This window comes from Acyrthosiphon pisum, chromosome A2 (genome assembly GCF_005508785.2).
Source record: "Acyrthosiphon pisum isolate AL4f chromosome A2, pea_aphid_22Mar2018_4r6ur, whole genome shotgun sequence".
NCBI lineage: Eukaryota > Metazoa > Arthropoda > Insecta > Hemiptera > Aphididae > Acyrthosiphon > Acyrthosiphon pisum.
Genome location: NC_042495.1, coordinates 49,766,784 through 49,782,979, shown reverse-complemented (window position 1 = coordinate 49,782,979; position 16,196 = coordinate 49,766,784). Strand labels below are relative to the sequence as shown.

At 30.9% G+C, this 16,196-nt stretch overlaps 1 protein-coding gene across 4 annotated transcripts in view; it reads left to right on the top strand.

Annotated features, from left to right (window-relative positions):
- The first annotated feature begins 2,260 nt into the window (after positions 1-2,260).
- Positions 2,261-16,196, top strand: part of LOC100159326 (FH1/FH2 domain-containing protein 3) — a 50,672-nt gene continuing 36,736 nt past the window's right edge. Inside the window, exons 1-5 of one of the 4 annotated variants that reach the window (XM_001949816.5) lie at positions 2,261-2,556; positions 2,642-2,701; positions 2,766-3,375; positions 3,437-5,305; positions 5,372-5,457. In XM_001949816.5, coding sequence (XP_001949851.2) covers positions 2,530-2,556; positions 2,642-2,701; positions 2,766-3,375; positions 3,437-5,305; positions 5,372-5,457 — 2,652 coding nt within the window. In that variant the 5' untranslated portion in view covers positions 2,261-2,529. The remainder of the gene's footprint in view (positions 2,557-2,641; positions 2,702-2,765; positions 3,376-3,436; positions 5,306-5,371; positions 5,458-16,196) is intronic. The other 3 variants (XM_016801699.2, XM_008181430.3, XM_008181431.3) reach the window with 3 other exon arrangements.

The window sequence follows — 16,196 nt, the reverse complement described above, 5'->3', positions numbered from 1 at the left end:
TGTTCAGTTTAAACCAATCTCCTGAGTAATCAATTATAATAGAGGTACATAATACTTATATATCTAGGTAGGTACATATAAATCGTTGGTCATTTGAAATATCGATGAATATTTTATGTAATTATATGTAAAACAAACGTAAAAATAGTCATCTTTATTATTTTATTTTATTCCTAAAAATGAAATATTTTGGATACGTGATTTCACATCCCAACTTACTACATTATATATTACATTTTTAAATTTTTCCACCAGTCACCGCGTTTGGTCTCGTAAAACATATAATAGTAAAAGATAAAATTATATATATTTATATAAAAGACAATGTTTTAATGCTAATATTATGCTATAGTACCTAACAGATAACTTATCAATGATAAGTAGGTAATAAATACAATAGTGTAATAACTAAAAGCTAATAAACGTTTATAGTTTATAAATATACATATTGTAGGGATTACGTATTCCGTATTTAGTTAGTATAGCTGGTAGATAGGTAAACCTTATTACCGTATTTTATAAATATATAATAATAATAATAATATACCTACCTATTATAAAACCAAGTCCCTTTTTCTCTCTGTATGCTAAGATCTTTAAAACGGACTTTGATTAGGCTTTTTTAATTGAGAGAGTGATTCAAGAGGAAGGTTTATATGCAGGTATATAACATGCATTATATAGAAGAAAAACACCCCTGGGAGGTGTTCAAAAAAGAATTTTAAGATTTACGATAGACATTTTTGTTTATTAATGGCTAAATAGAAAATATTCAAATTAAAAAAAAATAATTATTCTTATTCTTAACAAAGTCCCGCTGTCTGTATGTATGCTTGGACTTTTAGAACTACGCAACGGATTTTAATGCCGTTTTTTTTAATTGATAGAGTGATTCAAGAGGTTATATGTATATAACATGCATAATATAGACTATAGTAGAGAAGCATTGCCCCTTTTGTGTATGCTATACTTATTTTAATACTGTTTTCACTAATAAATCGGTCGAGTTACGGGGAAGATTTTAAAAAAGTCAATAAAAGTTATTTCAATAGGGTATTACCTGAAAATTGGAGCGTCGAGGGTGTATACAGCTTGATTTTTCAACTCATCTATGCTGTAGATAGGTAAAGGATTTTTTTTTTTTTGTCAATCTAAATGGTTGCAATTTGTTACTCATTATATTAATATTATAATTAGAAGAAAATATATGGTTTATACATTTTTTACAAATATATTTATTAAATGCAGGCTTATTGTTAAGCTTTTTCACAACTGCAGAAGTATAAATTTTGTTACACTCAAGTCACTGTATTTATTATGATTATACATTGTGTGATGGGTATTTCTAGGCTTTATGTTTTTGAATTAATATTTTCAGATACATAAGTTTGAATATTACAATAAAATTAATAAAATAATAATAACAATTAAATTAAATATTGATATAACTTATTGAATACATTTTATAATTTATTAGAATTAATACAATGCATTTTACAATGCGTAAGTTATTCTTAAGTAGGTAGTAGACAATTAGAAACTTTTTGTAGTTAGTTATAGATTTAAATAAAAAATAGTACCTATGTAACAATTGGAATTTGAAGCTTTTGAAAAATAAAATAAATTTATTAATTCTAGTTTATTTGTAGGTATGTTATTATATTTTTTAGCTGGTACATCATGGTTATCTTGTTTCTTAAACTCAATTACACTCAAAATAAATCATTTTTAATAAGTGTATTCATTTTGAAAATATAATTTATGATAAATATAAGAGAAAAAAATGAAAAGTATACATATCATATTAAATACATTTTGGCTAGAAAAATGCGTAGTTGTACAGTAATTATGGTGTTTTGGCAGTTTCTACTGCGGAACAGAACATATTGTATTCTCGGACGGATATATGCTTGTCCGGGGATAGAAGAGATTCATAATAGACAGATTGCTTGTGTGCCAAATTTCTACAAATGCAGCCTAAATGGACCATAATGTAATTTAACGTCTACCAGACACACAGACTGTGTTCGCTTTTCCTAGTTCTCGGTTTATAGTCACTGAAGTCCGTAGTTGTATAGTACATCTAAACAGAACCTTACGTTATTTATCCTAAACGTTACGCTTTATATTAATAATTTGCCAAGTTAAAATTTAATCATTTAATAATTTTTAATATTATTAATTGATTTTTATTTTTGTATTAAAAAAATCATTTATAGAAAATCGTTAAATATTATTTTATTTGAAATTAAATTAAAATTTTTAATTAAAGTAATCTAAGCATTTCCCTAGCAATTATCCAATATGAGTTCCACGAGCTCTACATATGTCTCATTTTCGTGTTTTTAAATCGCATTTGGCTTCAAGTTCGCACTAGGCACTTTTAGTTGAATATAAAAATAACCATTACGGGATCAGTGGACGTGGAGTTGGCCCGCATTCAATACTCCGGTGCACATTGCGTTGTTGACATTTCATATCCAGCAGTCGTACTGTAGCCGCAGGTCTTGATAATATGCAAATGTAATCATGACTTCGTCGTATCGAAACTCACGGGTAAGTAATCTAATTAAATTATCGTATTTATATTATTTGTTTTTGTATTGTTATACTCTAAGACGTTTTATTAATTTATTAATAGCCACCATGGAGATCTCCGAGCCAAAGTTATACATCGGCTCCAGAACGCCCTACTACTTTAGTAAGTATAATATAAATTCAAATAATTCAAAATTGTATATAATATTTTTTTTCAATAATTTTAGGGAACAAGTTCAAACCGTTTTTTAAGTGGAAGTTCATACAGGGCTTTAACCGGGAATTCAGCTCTACCAACTCGTACGTATGGCAGCGATTCAAGCTCCGTAACTGCACTAAAAGACAAATTTTCTTCCATTGCGAGGGACAAAGCTGTATTAGCTGATAAAAGGATGAGAGTGGCGTCATCAGGTTTTGGTAACAAACCTACTCTGAGAACTGGAAGTGCTAGCCGCTTCGGTGCGCCAATTGTTCGAAGTCCGATCAAGGAACAATCTGTAACAGTTTTTGGAGTATGCAACGTACCAGATATAGAAGCAGATACTCCAGTGGATATTATGGTATCAGTAGTCACTCGGAGTACGTCACCTACACCTCCTGCTCATAGCACATTTCTACGAAGTAAGCACGCTGGGCAACAAGAATTTACTATGTTAATGGTACCACGAAAATATGAAAGAGGAGTGGATGTCAATTTACAAACTGACGAAAGATTCCTTCGTAACATGCCTAGTTTAAAAGTAGTATCTTCAATTCCTATACCTAGATATGTTGGTAATAGGTCAAGTTATCATTATTCAAAGTCTAAAGACTATGGATCAACTAGTGATAATTCAGGTACGTTATTTTAATTTTTTTTTTTTAAAAATCAAAACATAATATTTTTAATTATTTTTAGGTCAAGAACTAGATTCGTATCTTTCTGACTCATCTAGTCACAGTAAAAGTCGTTCAAGTGGTGCAGAGACATCAAAGTTACCTCAACCAAACCGGAATAGAAACAGAACTACAGAAAAGAATCGAGAAGAATCTGGCATTAGTCGCTCTCCGTCACTTTCCAGTACGGCGGAAGAAAAACCACCAACGGGTCGAAAAATTGAAGAACCTAAATTAGTTACAATTAGAAGTATTGCACCAGTTTCTGGCATTGCAGTTATATCTGACGCACCTAAATTACAATATCCGTTAAGAAAAATGGATTCGTCCGATCAAGCCTGGTGGTTACAAGATTCGGAAAATAATAATAAAGATCCAAATGTATGTACAAATACAGATTTTGATTTAAATATGAACAATACGCTAACTAAAATACCTTCATATAATATAAGGAAAATGGATTCTTCAGATAGAAATCGGTGGTTACAAGAAGCTGATCAAGCTGATAATAATGATGTGCCATTGTCGAGTACGGAAAGTAATTCTTATTCAGAATCGACGAAGAGTAACTCTACATCAAGTAAAAGTCATTCATATGGAATTAGAAAAATGGATTCGTCTGATAGAAATCTATGGTTAAAAGAAGCAGTCCAAGAAGATTTAATCAATGAAAAACAAAAACCATGTGCTCAGAATATTTCAAATGTCGGATGTATTAAGAGTAATACTCAATCAAGCGTAAGTCCTACGTACAATATTATAAGAACAGAATCAAGTATTGAAGGCCAATGCTTGAAAGATATTGAAACACAGGGCTCTATATTATATATTGATAGTATTTCAAATCCAGATACACATACCAGTCATTCTCCATTGACTAAAAATCAAACATACAGTGTTAGGAAAATGGATTCATTTGATACGCCTTGGTGGTTAACAGAAGAAAAAAGTTCATGCGCAAGTGATGAATCTAAATTAAGCTCAAATAAAATAGAGCTTAGAAAAAGTGACCATTCTCAAACAAAAAGTCCAGAAATGACGACATCATATGGAGTCAGAAAAATGGATTCATTTGATAGTCCATGGTGGTTATCAGGCGATGAGGCTAAACAAGTAAATTCATTAAGTGATATTTCAATTAAAAACCAAAGTGTCGAAGAAAATTCCAATGAATCATTTCCATTAAATTCTGAAAATGATGTAATTATTAATCCACGTGAAAATCAATGGTGGTTGGAAAATGACCTCGAATCTCAGTTAGAAACCGATTTGCCTAATTTAAATGACAATTCAAATATAGAAATATCTGACAATAATTACTATGCGTCCACAAAGGAATCAGATTCAATTGATTGGTGGAAAGAAGATAAAAAAAATACAGATGCCAGAAGTACAAGTATTTCAACTGATTGGTCTCGGGATGCCCCTGAATCATTTGACGAACATAGGAATACTGCAACAGATGGTCCTATAAAAATCATGACCGGTGTTAGAAAAATGGATTCATTTGATAGCCCATCTTGGTTAGCAAGTGAAGAATCAGAATCTCAAAGTAATGAGCCTAAACAAACTAGTAGTGGTGATGCAGTTAGTTCAAGTTCAAAACAAATAGAAGAATTAGTTGATAGCAGTCCTGATTGGTGGGGAGAAAAAAATCAAAGCGATGATTTCGTCAGAACCAAAAAAACTTCTCTTCGAATAAAGAAAATTGAGAATGTTGGGAACGAAATTGCAGAAATACCTGTCAATAAAATTCAAAAAGAACCAAATTTACAAGACGAGTTGGACCAGTTAATGTTATTTATTGGAGGTTGTCGAAATATTGATGATCTACTAGGAAATGAAGAACCTCCACCTGCAGCACCGACGACACCACCAGATACCGATTCAGGTAATATTATTTCACTTCTTTTCATATCCATACACAAAAAATGATATTGTGTTAACCATATTTTAGACGATTGTGTGGAAGTCAGACCTGACCAAGTTCATATTCACGACAGCACAGCCCAGATGTCAACTATACAAAAGAAACTTACTACGGTAAGTGTATATTTTTTCTACTTATTAATTATTTACACCACCATATTCGTATAATTATACATACGTAGGTATATACCTAATAGTAATATGTAAATATAAAATAGGATTAATGTGGAGTTTAGTTAATTTTTATTAATTGAGTTGCCAATAATTATTATTAGTTAGGTAAGATTTGATATTGTTTTATATAACGTAAATGATTAAACATTATTTTATTGTTAGTTAAAGAAAACTTGTGTTTTGTTTTTTAGCATAAGGGATAAAAATTGTTATTGTTTCCAATTTAATTAAAACTTTTTTTACAACATTTAATTTAGTATATTTTAGGACAACTTGAATAGGTTGGAATGGTTTTTGAGTTAGATAAAAATAAGAAAATAATGATAGCTTAAAAAATATACTATAATTGAAATATGTTTGTTATATATAAAAATATATAAATTAATAAATCATTTAAACATTACAGTAGGTATGTTATTACTTATTATAGGCATATTAAATTTCTCGATTTATGTCCTTAAATGTGTTTGAATTAAATAATAACTACAAGTTATATTATTATGTTTTATTAGATGTATTCATAATAGGTACTAAAGATATCTTAAGTATCTTTTTCAGATTTAAAATAATAATATAATCCTGTCTAGTGCCTAATGACACTATATTACTATAATTTACAACTTACAAAGTTAGGTGATCGCCATACAATATTATTTTTATATATTATACATAGTTAGTTCAGGCGCGGCTCCAAGGGGGGGGGGGCACTGGGGCCATGTCCCTCTCCCCGGATTTTCAAAAATTTTAATTTTTAACATATTTGTCCTTGTGTACTATTAAATTTTGATTTTAATTACCTACCTAACAATTTTATTTGGCGGCCTAAAAAAACCATATGACATTAATATGAGGTGTCAGGTGTGTATCATAATATAGGAACGTAGTCGTAGTTGGACTCTGTACTAATTTGGGTAAACAACTATTAACAGTGAATACTCAATTACACTATTACAGACTACAGTCATAAACTCATAACATTTTAATACGTTTTCATAGTAAATTGTCGACGGACGGTTTATGTGCCTATATAATTTAGTCAATTATACAGGGTGTAACAGAAAGAGTTAAAAGTTAGCTTCGATCAAGGATGGACGAGGATCGTTTAACAAGTTTATGCTTGCTAAACGTACATCAAAATATTAATATGTATGATAAAGTGGACGAAATAATAGAATTATTTGCAAAACAAAAAAAAGAAGGCTGGAGTTTGTTGTATAAAATATTTTATTAAATAAAACCAAATATAATGTGTAAATACAAGACATTATTTATTGACAAACTTACAGGTTCCAGGTTAGAATATTCTCTAAGTCCCCTTTGCAATTTAGTGATAGCTGAAAAAAAATGCCCCCCCCCCTTTGTAAGTCTCTGAAGCCGCGCCTGAGTTAGTTTGTATTGAAAATGTTCATAGTGATGAAGTGGAAATCTCTTTTCATAAAAGCTTCATTATAAACGTGAAAAGAAACAAGTTAAAAAAAATGTTAACTCACTTAGTTAATTTTCTAATTGCTTTAATCCGTTGAAGTACCTATCCATTATAATAACTTAGCTTTTTTCGGGTAAATTGAAAAATAATACATTCAGATAAAGTTGTATCTTTAAAATCTATAATTGTGGTTGAAACTATTATTTTTGTTTAACTACACCACATACAATAATTTGAAATAAAAGTAAACAAATAAATATTTTTTATTTTAATGATTTAGTTATCATATGTGTAATTTTACCTATATCCCACAGCTAGTGACTATAGTAATGTATAAACAACTATTAACTCTTTTTAAGTGAGTTTCATTAATAATTTTCTCCACAATAAATTCTAACTTTAAGAGTTATTGTTTATTAACTATCAACTAATAACTTAATGTTCTTAAAGTATATAGAACTTATCTATCTCGGCTGATTTTGTTCGTTAACTTGCTTACATTTGCTCATTGTTACATTATACATACTGTATCTATTGTATATTGTTAACATATATTTTTTTGGAAAAACAAAACATTAAAATTGACTATAAATCTACGTAATTATATACTTTGGTATATATAACTAATAACTATACTTTACTAGGTATTAGAATTTTACTTATAATTTAATTTCATTTAACTTACCTATAGTGATTTTTATTTTACCAATTTCAAACAACGCATGGACAGAACTTATAATAGGTATAATACGCAATTAATACGCGACGGTCGCCTAGGCTGTGGTATAAATGTAGCAACCATTCGCTATAGTGGGTAATTTATTTATAAAAAGGGGGATGAGGGTGCTTAAAAAATCAACGCACACGTAACAATTTGCATAAAATGTAACCTATATTGGAACCTTGAAAGTGAATGTTTAAAAATATATAAATATTTCATAGATGCTCATTATTATAGTATTATATTGTTCTGGAATTTAATTTGGCATACGTCAATTTTATCAGTGATATCAGTACATTATTGATGTTATTAATCGTGTACACCTGCAGCTGGCAGCTGCCACAGGTATACGAGTATTTTAATAGTATTGTATAATACATTATTGTACTATGGTAATATCATATTAAACTAAAAAACACTCGAGATTGATCACGGATAATACACATATTTTATCATTGATTATTCAATTGTGATAATATATTTGTTAATTGTTATAAAAACATAGTAATCATGTAACCAAAGAAAAACGATTATTATTTATGTATTATAGATTCAATAACCTGCACATTGCCCGATATTAGGGTCTATTCTAAAGATTTTTGCACTACCAAATACCTACATATTTTTACTATATATTTTATATTTTATTATTTTGTGCTGAAACTTTCAATTTTTAATTTTTTATCTTGGTAAATTGATTGTTAAGTATTGGTAAACCGTTTTTAAAAATTGGGGACTCTTAGGCAATTCAAACAAAATCTTAAAAAATACCAAAAATAATAAAAAACAGTTTTTTTTAATATTTTAATTTATTTTAGGTACCTATATAATATATACCTAATTTTAAACTTGATCTGTGACAGCAGTATGACTTAATATTAAATATTGGGTTTTCATAACCAGAAAATTTCATGTTTTTTTAAAAATATGTTTACCTTCACTTACACAGGACACTCATAACCTCTCCACAAAAGTCAACATATTATATGGTGTATATTAATAAATAATAAGGAAATCCGAAATACTATTAGATTCTCAGCGGAGCGATTTGATTTTATAATGATGCTTTTTTGTGTTTATAAACACTTTTTATAGGTAGTATACAAATGCTTCGATATTCGTCTACTAGTAGATAACCATGATTTTCATACTCGTAATATTTTTTGTTAATAAAGTGAATCTAAATAGTACCTACTTTAGAGGATTTTTGAATTTTTTACTGCTCAATCCTTAGTGATTTTCAAAAAAAAAATTAAGGAAAATCTGTAATTTTTACGTAAAACCAGGCGACATAGAGGTTTAAAATAACAATTTTTCTTCAAACGATTTTTGATATATTGTTGTAATTCAAAGATGAATAACCGAAGATACTTAAAATTTCCTTTAAATATTTATATTATAATTTTGTATATACATAATGGTATATTTTTAAAATATTTTAACTTTTTTTGAGCTAGTTACTTATAGACGTTTGACATTTTTGAATTTTTTTCTCCTATAATGTATTAATGTCGCTACTATATACTATATAGTTCATATTGAAAACAACAGTTCTATAAAGTATACAAAATATGTATGCAGTTTTTCTTTATATAGACATTTGAAGTTCACATTTGGACACAATTATATATATTTAAACAAAGAATAAAGATACCAGTTATTTTGTTGTAATTAAAAAACATTATTCGTATCGGCTGACTGACGGTATCCACTCAGCATTGTTTCTTGTAGGTATAGAATAGTATATCATTGAATTCAAATTGAATACATCTTTTACAGTAACCCACTCGACACCTCCTGAACAGCTGATCGGTAGCCATTAATAATAATAAAAAAAAAATACTATTTTATTATTATTTAAAAAAATTTAAATGATTGTGTAAGATTGCAACTAATTTGTATACTGCACGTGAAACATTTGCGGAAATACACTCGTCAGCTTTAGGTATAACGTCACATATTTACATGCAATATTTAAAATTAGTTTTTTGTCCTTGGTATACAATATTATGATAAACTCAATTTAAACTTCATATTTTAACTCAATTAAAAATTTAATGTTATAATTATTTTTAAAAAGATGATTTTTACTTGGTAAATGGTTTTATTGAGAAAATTGTCGCCGTGTCTACAATGCAAAAAAGAATTCCCAACAGCGCATAAAGTATATGTTCTCAACAGCTCCTTATTACATTGTAGTTGTAAGAAGATGTCAGCGCACTATTTGTTTTCTCTCACTGACCCATCGCTTGATACGCAACGCAGACAAAACGCATTTGCGCAGAATCGTTTTAAGTAATCTTATAGTAAAATCACCCATTACAAAAAAAAAATAAAGAATAATATTAAACATCGTTTAAATTTACAAAAATTGTATGTTTTTTATCGAAAGTCGAATAACAATAAAATATAAAATCAATATGTCATTCCTTCTAAAATATTATTCTCTAAATTTTTTGTAATGGGTGATTTTATTCTAAGATTACTTAAAAACATTGAAAAAATGACTCCGCGTCTTGTCTATGTTGCGAGTGGGCCAGAGAGAGAAAAAAAATAGTGCGCTGACATCTTCTTAAAACCCTGCTCGATATTCCATCACATCGCACGTAACATATTAATATATAGATTATATAATATTATAAATTATATTGTACCTACATATTAATTTTATTATAACGCGCGTGTGGCATTACGGGCAAATAGTAATTGCCTTTACATTAGAATCCTCGGATGTAATTGTCCCGAAAATAAAATAACCATCCGACGTTAATAATAATATTTAAATGCAATCGGTTCTGTGGTATGTTTACGCCACTCTCGTTCGAGACACAGTTAGATTTACTATATAGACGCGACGCGCGCGTACAATAATAATACTTTCACTTAATTCGTTTTCGAGATCTATATTATGTTATCATCGCCGTGTATAGGTAGAGGTATCTACTAGGTATGCATGACTTCTATACATATTATGCGCATACAATAATATTGTGTTTCATCCGTACCTACCTATGCGGCGGCTTAGGTATACCCAAGTCGGTACACCCAAGACTGTTGCGTGGCGTAGTCGACGATGTGAGCAAATATAGGTAGGTAGATAGGTATATAGGTAGGTATATCTTCCATCGACGGTATCTCATACATCGGTGCACCAAAAATTAGGCATGATATTAGATTATTGTATTTATGTAGGTACCACGCAAATTCATAGAAAATTCGTTTCGTCAACCCGATGGCGCGTAGTTGTATTACGTGTACAATAAATAATATTATTGAGCCACCAATAACAATATGAAGGCACACCGATTATTACAAATGTGGTGAAATTACTAAATGAGTTACAAAAAATAATGATAGTGTAAGTACGTCTCCAGTCTTCTTCAATCAAAAACAGAAATGTCTATTATTACTGCATACTATAGTCTCGGTAATTCGATATGCTTAAACTGCCGTGTAGGTATTATCAAATTAATCGGAGACTTTTTGAAAATGTTTATAATTACCTATCTATTAAATTTAATAGAAAACAAATTCTGTATATGTTTAATATTATTATCAAATGTTTTGCGTAATATTTCAGAACAGTTTAATCTTTGTATATTATGTTATCTTTTTAGTTCGTATATTTTGTAATGTTCTACATGGAAAATCGACACGAACATTGAAACATTTTTATATTTTTATTTTGTCATTTTTATACATCAAGGATTTCTATTTGGACATATTTTATGTCTTTATTTTTTTTTTTATTCGTGTTGGACATTTTTACAATGGACATTTTTTTAGCAACACCAAACTATATTGTTTATTATATTTTTAGTAACTCAAAATATAACAAACGCTTTATCGTGATAAAAACTTTGGGGTGCAGCGAGGGAGAAGTCCTGCCAGCCGAGTGATTTGGCGAGAAGAACGCGCGCGCGCAGTATTCTCCCGCGGAGGGACGAGTGGACGACTCTTTAGGGTATAACAATATAATATATCCTCTATTATATTATATAGTAAATATATTTCCTGAGACCATTGTTAATATCGCGATAGGGTCGTTGTTATTTATCAGCTGATATCGGATCGCATGGTGATGGGGTGGGTGGGGGGAAACTACACGATCCTCCGCCTATCTGTCCGCACCGCAGCGGAGGTGGTGGCGGCGGTGGCGGTGGCGGCGTCCTCCGCAAACGCCAAACAGTCAGTCAGTCCGTGTCCGTCCCGTACGACCGATCTCGACGTGCACACCGCACAGCCCCGTTTGTCGTATACGATCGCAATAACAACGATAATACATAAATCGTGCAGTATCAATCTCGTCCAAGATCGGTCGAAATAACATAATATTATCATCGTCGTTGAATTATTGTGAATTCGTTGCGGTTTTCGTGCGCGAGTAAAACATTATGTCTGCGCGCGTCTGTCCAAAAACTGTCGTGGTCATTCGCGTCGTCGCGCGGGTGTAGTTACCATCGGTGAGCAGCAATCATTTTTCGGCTGCGATCGCTCGTTTCGACTTAGACGCCGTAATTTTACGGCCGCCATGACGTCGTTCGCGTGTCGCGTACAGTACGTGGACGACACCGACCCGTTCGAGTACTCGGCCAACGTGCCGGAGCCGCAGCGGGCGCCGCCGGTACATTCGTTCAGCCTCACGTTACCACTGATCAACCAGATCGCCGGCGTGTACCGGGTCCTCCGGGCCCCACACCGAGTAAGTCCTCTACCATTGTCGTTGAGCTCTCCCGCACCATGGCGTACATAACTTTAGAACCTACCTGTTGTACAAATCGTGACGCGTAAATCGTTTTTAAGTTTTGAATACAATAATGGATGGGTCATAGATGCAAAAATGCGTTTGCAAACATATTATATTATAATATACGCAACGCTCAGGCGCCAGCTAGGAAATAGCGTAAGGAGAGTGTTTTGCTGTAAGGAAACGGCCTCACAAAAATTTAGAAAATTGACCCTTCTTTTTATTCAATCTAGACCTCGATCTAGACCCTGTATAACTTGCAAATTGCACATGGCTCTTCGATGAAGGGTTTTGGTCCATTGGAGTAGTGTGTGGGGGGGGGGGGGATATACCGTATATCGTGTCGTCGGTTGTCGCGTTCAATTGATTATAAATTATAATATATGTACCTTAATGCCTACCTACAGACACATATAGATAAAAATATCATGTGACATCACTTTTTATTAAAAGCGAGTTTGTGGGTGTGCGATTAAATTCTGTGTCTAGCAACTACCTAGGTACTGAGTGAGGAGTGATTAAAATCTTTAATTAATCAATGATTTCATTCTTCTGCCGAAAAAAGAAGATGGTGACGTGTCTTGGTGCTTACCTAATTAGTATATTAATTATATGAGGTTCTGATATCTATATTACATTTCGGGGACTTGATTTCGAAAAATACGCATTTTTTATTATTCGATGGGTGGTTATTTGTCTATATTGGTACGGCGTGATGTAGACAAAATAATCGCACGTGTCTGCAGCATACTAGTATTAGATGTCCGTGAGATATAGTACCTACCTATGTCCTATATATATACGTATATATTATATATATTCGGTGGAATCCTTGTGAAGATGGTTCCTTGGGCAAAACGCGAGCTGAATATGAATTGGGGAGAAAAAAATCACAGTGTTTACATAGGACCACGGTGACGATACCCTGTGACGACGGCCACGGCGTGGATACGTTGAACCCGGTGGCGTTATTCGATAGGTATAGCTCCGGCGGGCGAAGTGTCACCGAATAATAATATCTCCCGAACGTGTACAATACATTATCATTATTATTACGTTATACGTACCTCTGTTACGATATTACGTATGTATAGAATGCATCATGTGTGTAATAATAATAATAATAATAATAATAATGACAATAACAATAATGGATGCCAGTGGCCGACCTTGAAAACGGATGCTCTCGAATTCGCGGTGTGGTATACTTATTGTATAACGCACTACGAGCGCATTCATATTATTAACAATATTCAATCGGCCCGTTGTGTTTCATTGATCCGAACCCGAATCTGGTCCGATTGCATCTGCTAAATATTATAGACGTATAACCATTGTTGTTAAATTCTGTGGTATAACATTAAAATAATATAGTGAGTGAGGGAGGGATAAAAACGGATTTCGAAACGAGATCGAACGAAAAAAGTGATATCATTATATGATTTTGGTTATTATTATTATATGTTTTTTGAAACCCTTGGACGTGCAAATACTATACAAATCACGGCAATTTTTTCGCATGAGTTTATATTAATGCATGCGAATCGACAAAGTCGTGCGGATAAATGACCCGGACTCACTTTCTTTGGTGGCCGCACGAAAACAACCGCGCTATGGTATTATTATTATCATACCATAATATATTATATTATATAGGCGCATTCGTTTGTTTGAAGGCGACCGGTATCTACAAAATATAAAACGAATATAATAATATAGGCGTCTAATATTGTCGCACCCGAATAGCCCGAGAATAGGTCGGCTTATCGTGTTCACACCAAAAAAAGTAAAAATAAAAACCACTTTCTTAATTCCAATAAAATATTATGATGCCTATTATATACCATATACATGCATTTTTTAACACTAAAAACATAAAAGACCGTATGTGCCATCGTTTAATGCGTGCGTGCGCGCACGCGTGTGTGTAAAGAATTGTCAATTAGTTTCCGAGATGTAATCGAAAACGACCATTATACAAATAAAAATGTAAATCTATCAATTTTTATTGCAATTTACTTTCATGGACACACCTATCGTAGGTTATAAAATATCTATTTGTTTCCGCCAGTATATTATATAGAAAACGACATTTTCGGCAAAACGGACCATAATCCAGAGTTAGGTACCTATTATCTAATCCTATTTCATGTCGATTGTGGAAGATAATAATATGGTGATACGATAGGTAGATTTTAATTATTGTTATTATATATTTTTCATCTTATAATGATTTCTTTATATTTTTTGCTGTTATATATACGTTTTGATACAGTTACTTTCATAATATTATAACACAGCATGTCTGTTTTTCTATCATAATTTCTTTGTTTTGGGAATCAGATATCTTAATTTACCTAAACTGTTGTTATCATTTATTTATATAGTTAAAAATCGTTAATCAGTAGGATTTAATTCTATAAGCACCTTTTCATAATTTAAGAGATTATTACAATATAATTTTAATTGGTTAGGTACTTAGGTATAAAAATATAGAATTTAATATACATATTATATTATTATATCTTATAGGTTATCGGGGTATATGTGGGGCTTATTGTGTGTTAAAAATAAAAAAACATTGAAAATATTAATATTAAAATGTATTACCTTCTAGTATAACTTTATTATATAAAATAATTATTGAAATATTAAATTACAATTAAAAATAAAGAATGATAGTTAGAACTTAAAACATAAGTTTCCTTTATTCTAATTGCATGAGAACTTGTGGTAATCCCTACATAATTAAATAACATTGCTGTTAAAAATATATACATTCATTTATTTAACTTTTTCTTTGAAATTGGATTGCTTATAATCTACTCTTATGTAATCAGTAATTGTATACAGTTAATTATAAACTCGAAGAAATCACACAAGTGTAAGTTGTTAAGGTTATCAGAAATTTGCATTTAAAATGTGTAAATCCTATTTTAGTAGAAAAATACATTATTATTTATATTTTATGAACATCTTAATATTCATAATTCGTATATTCGATTGAGTGAATGTTGAGTACTCATATGTTATGACAATTTTTAACTTTATTCTATACAAATGGCGTATTTTGTTTTGTTGTACATAATAATATAGTAAAAGGGTGAAAGTTAAGTAGTAGGTGCGTTCCAATAGTTTGTTTGAAAACTTGCAATACCATTATTCTAAATTTATCGAGTTTTAACCTATATATACATAATATACCCTAGAAAATGTTGGCTTTCGAACAATATTGTCAAATCGTATGGGATTATTCGGTTTACGAATCTTTTTTGGTTTGCGTAATTGCCAAAAACAAAAAACAAATAATAATAATATATGTACAAATTACGATTGTGTGAAAGCAAAATTTGCTATAAAACTAACTGCGTTGATACGAATAATAAATAACTGATCTGTCACCCGCGTTTTCTTTTTAATATTCATTAGAAAAAAAATATAAATCCGATAAGCTATGTTCAAAAGTTGCGTACTCCCGTTAGATATGTTTATTACAATAGTAGGTAGTTATGTTTTCATCGTGGTGGGACTAATCACGTTCGATTATAATAACATATTACTATAATAAATAATAATACTACTATTATAGCACAGCATTATAATATCGGCTCGTTGGCCGTTGTTTTTTGATTTTAAAAGAAAAACACGTGTCTAACGCGGTATATTTTTTTAACACTATTTTTCATTTTATATTTAAATTATCTTAGATTCTGAGTGGGGGATGAATGTATATTGATTTTTTTGTGTCCACCTACATGCTTTAAAAATGCTTCAATTTTAAACTT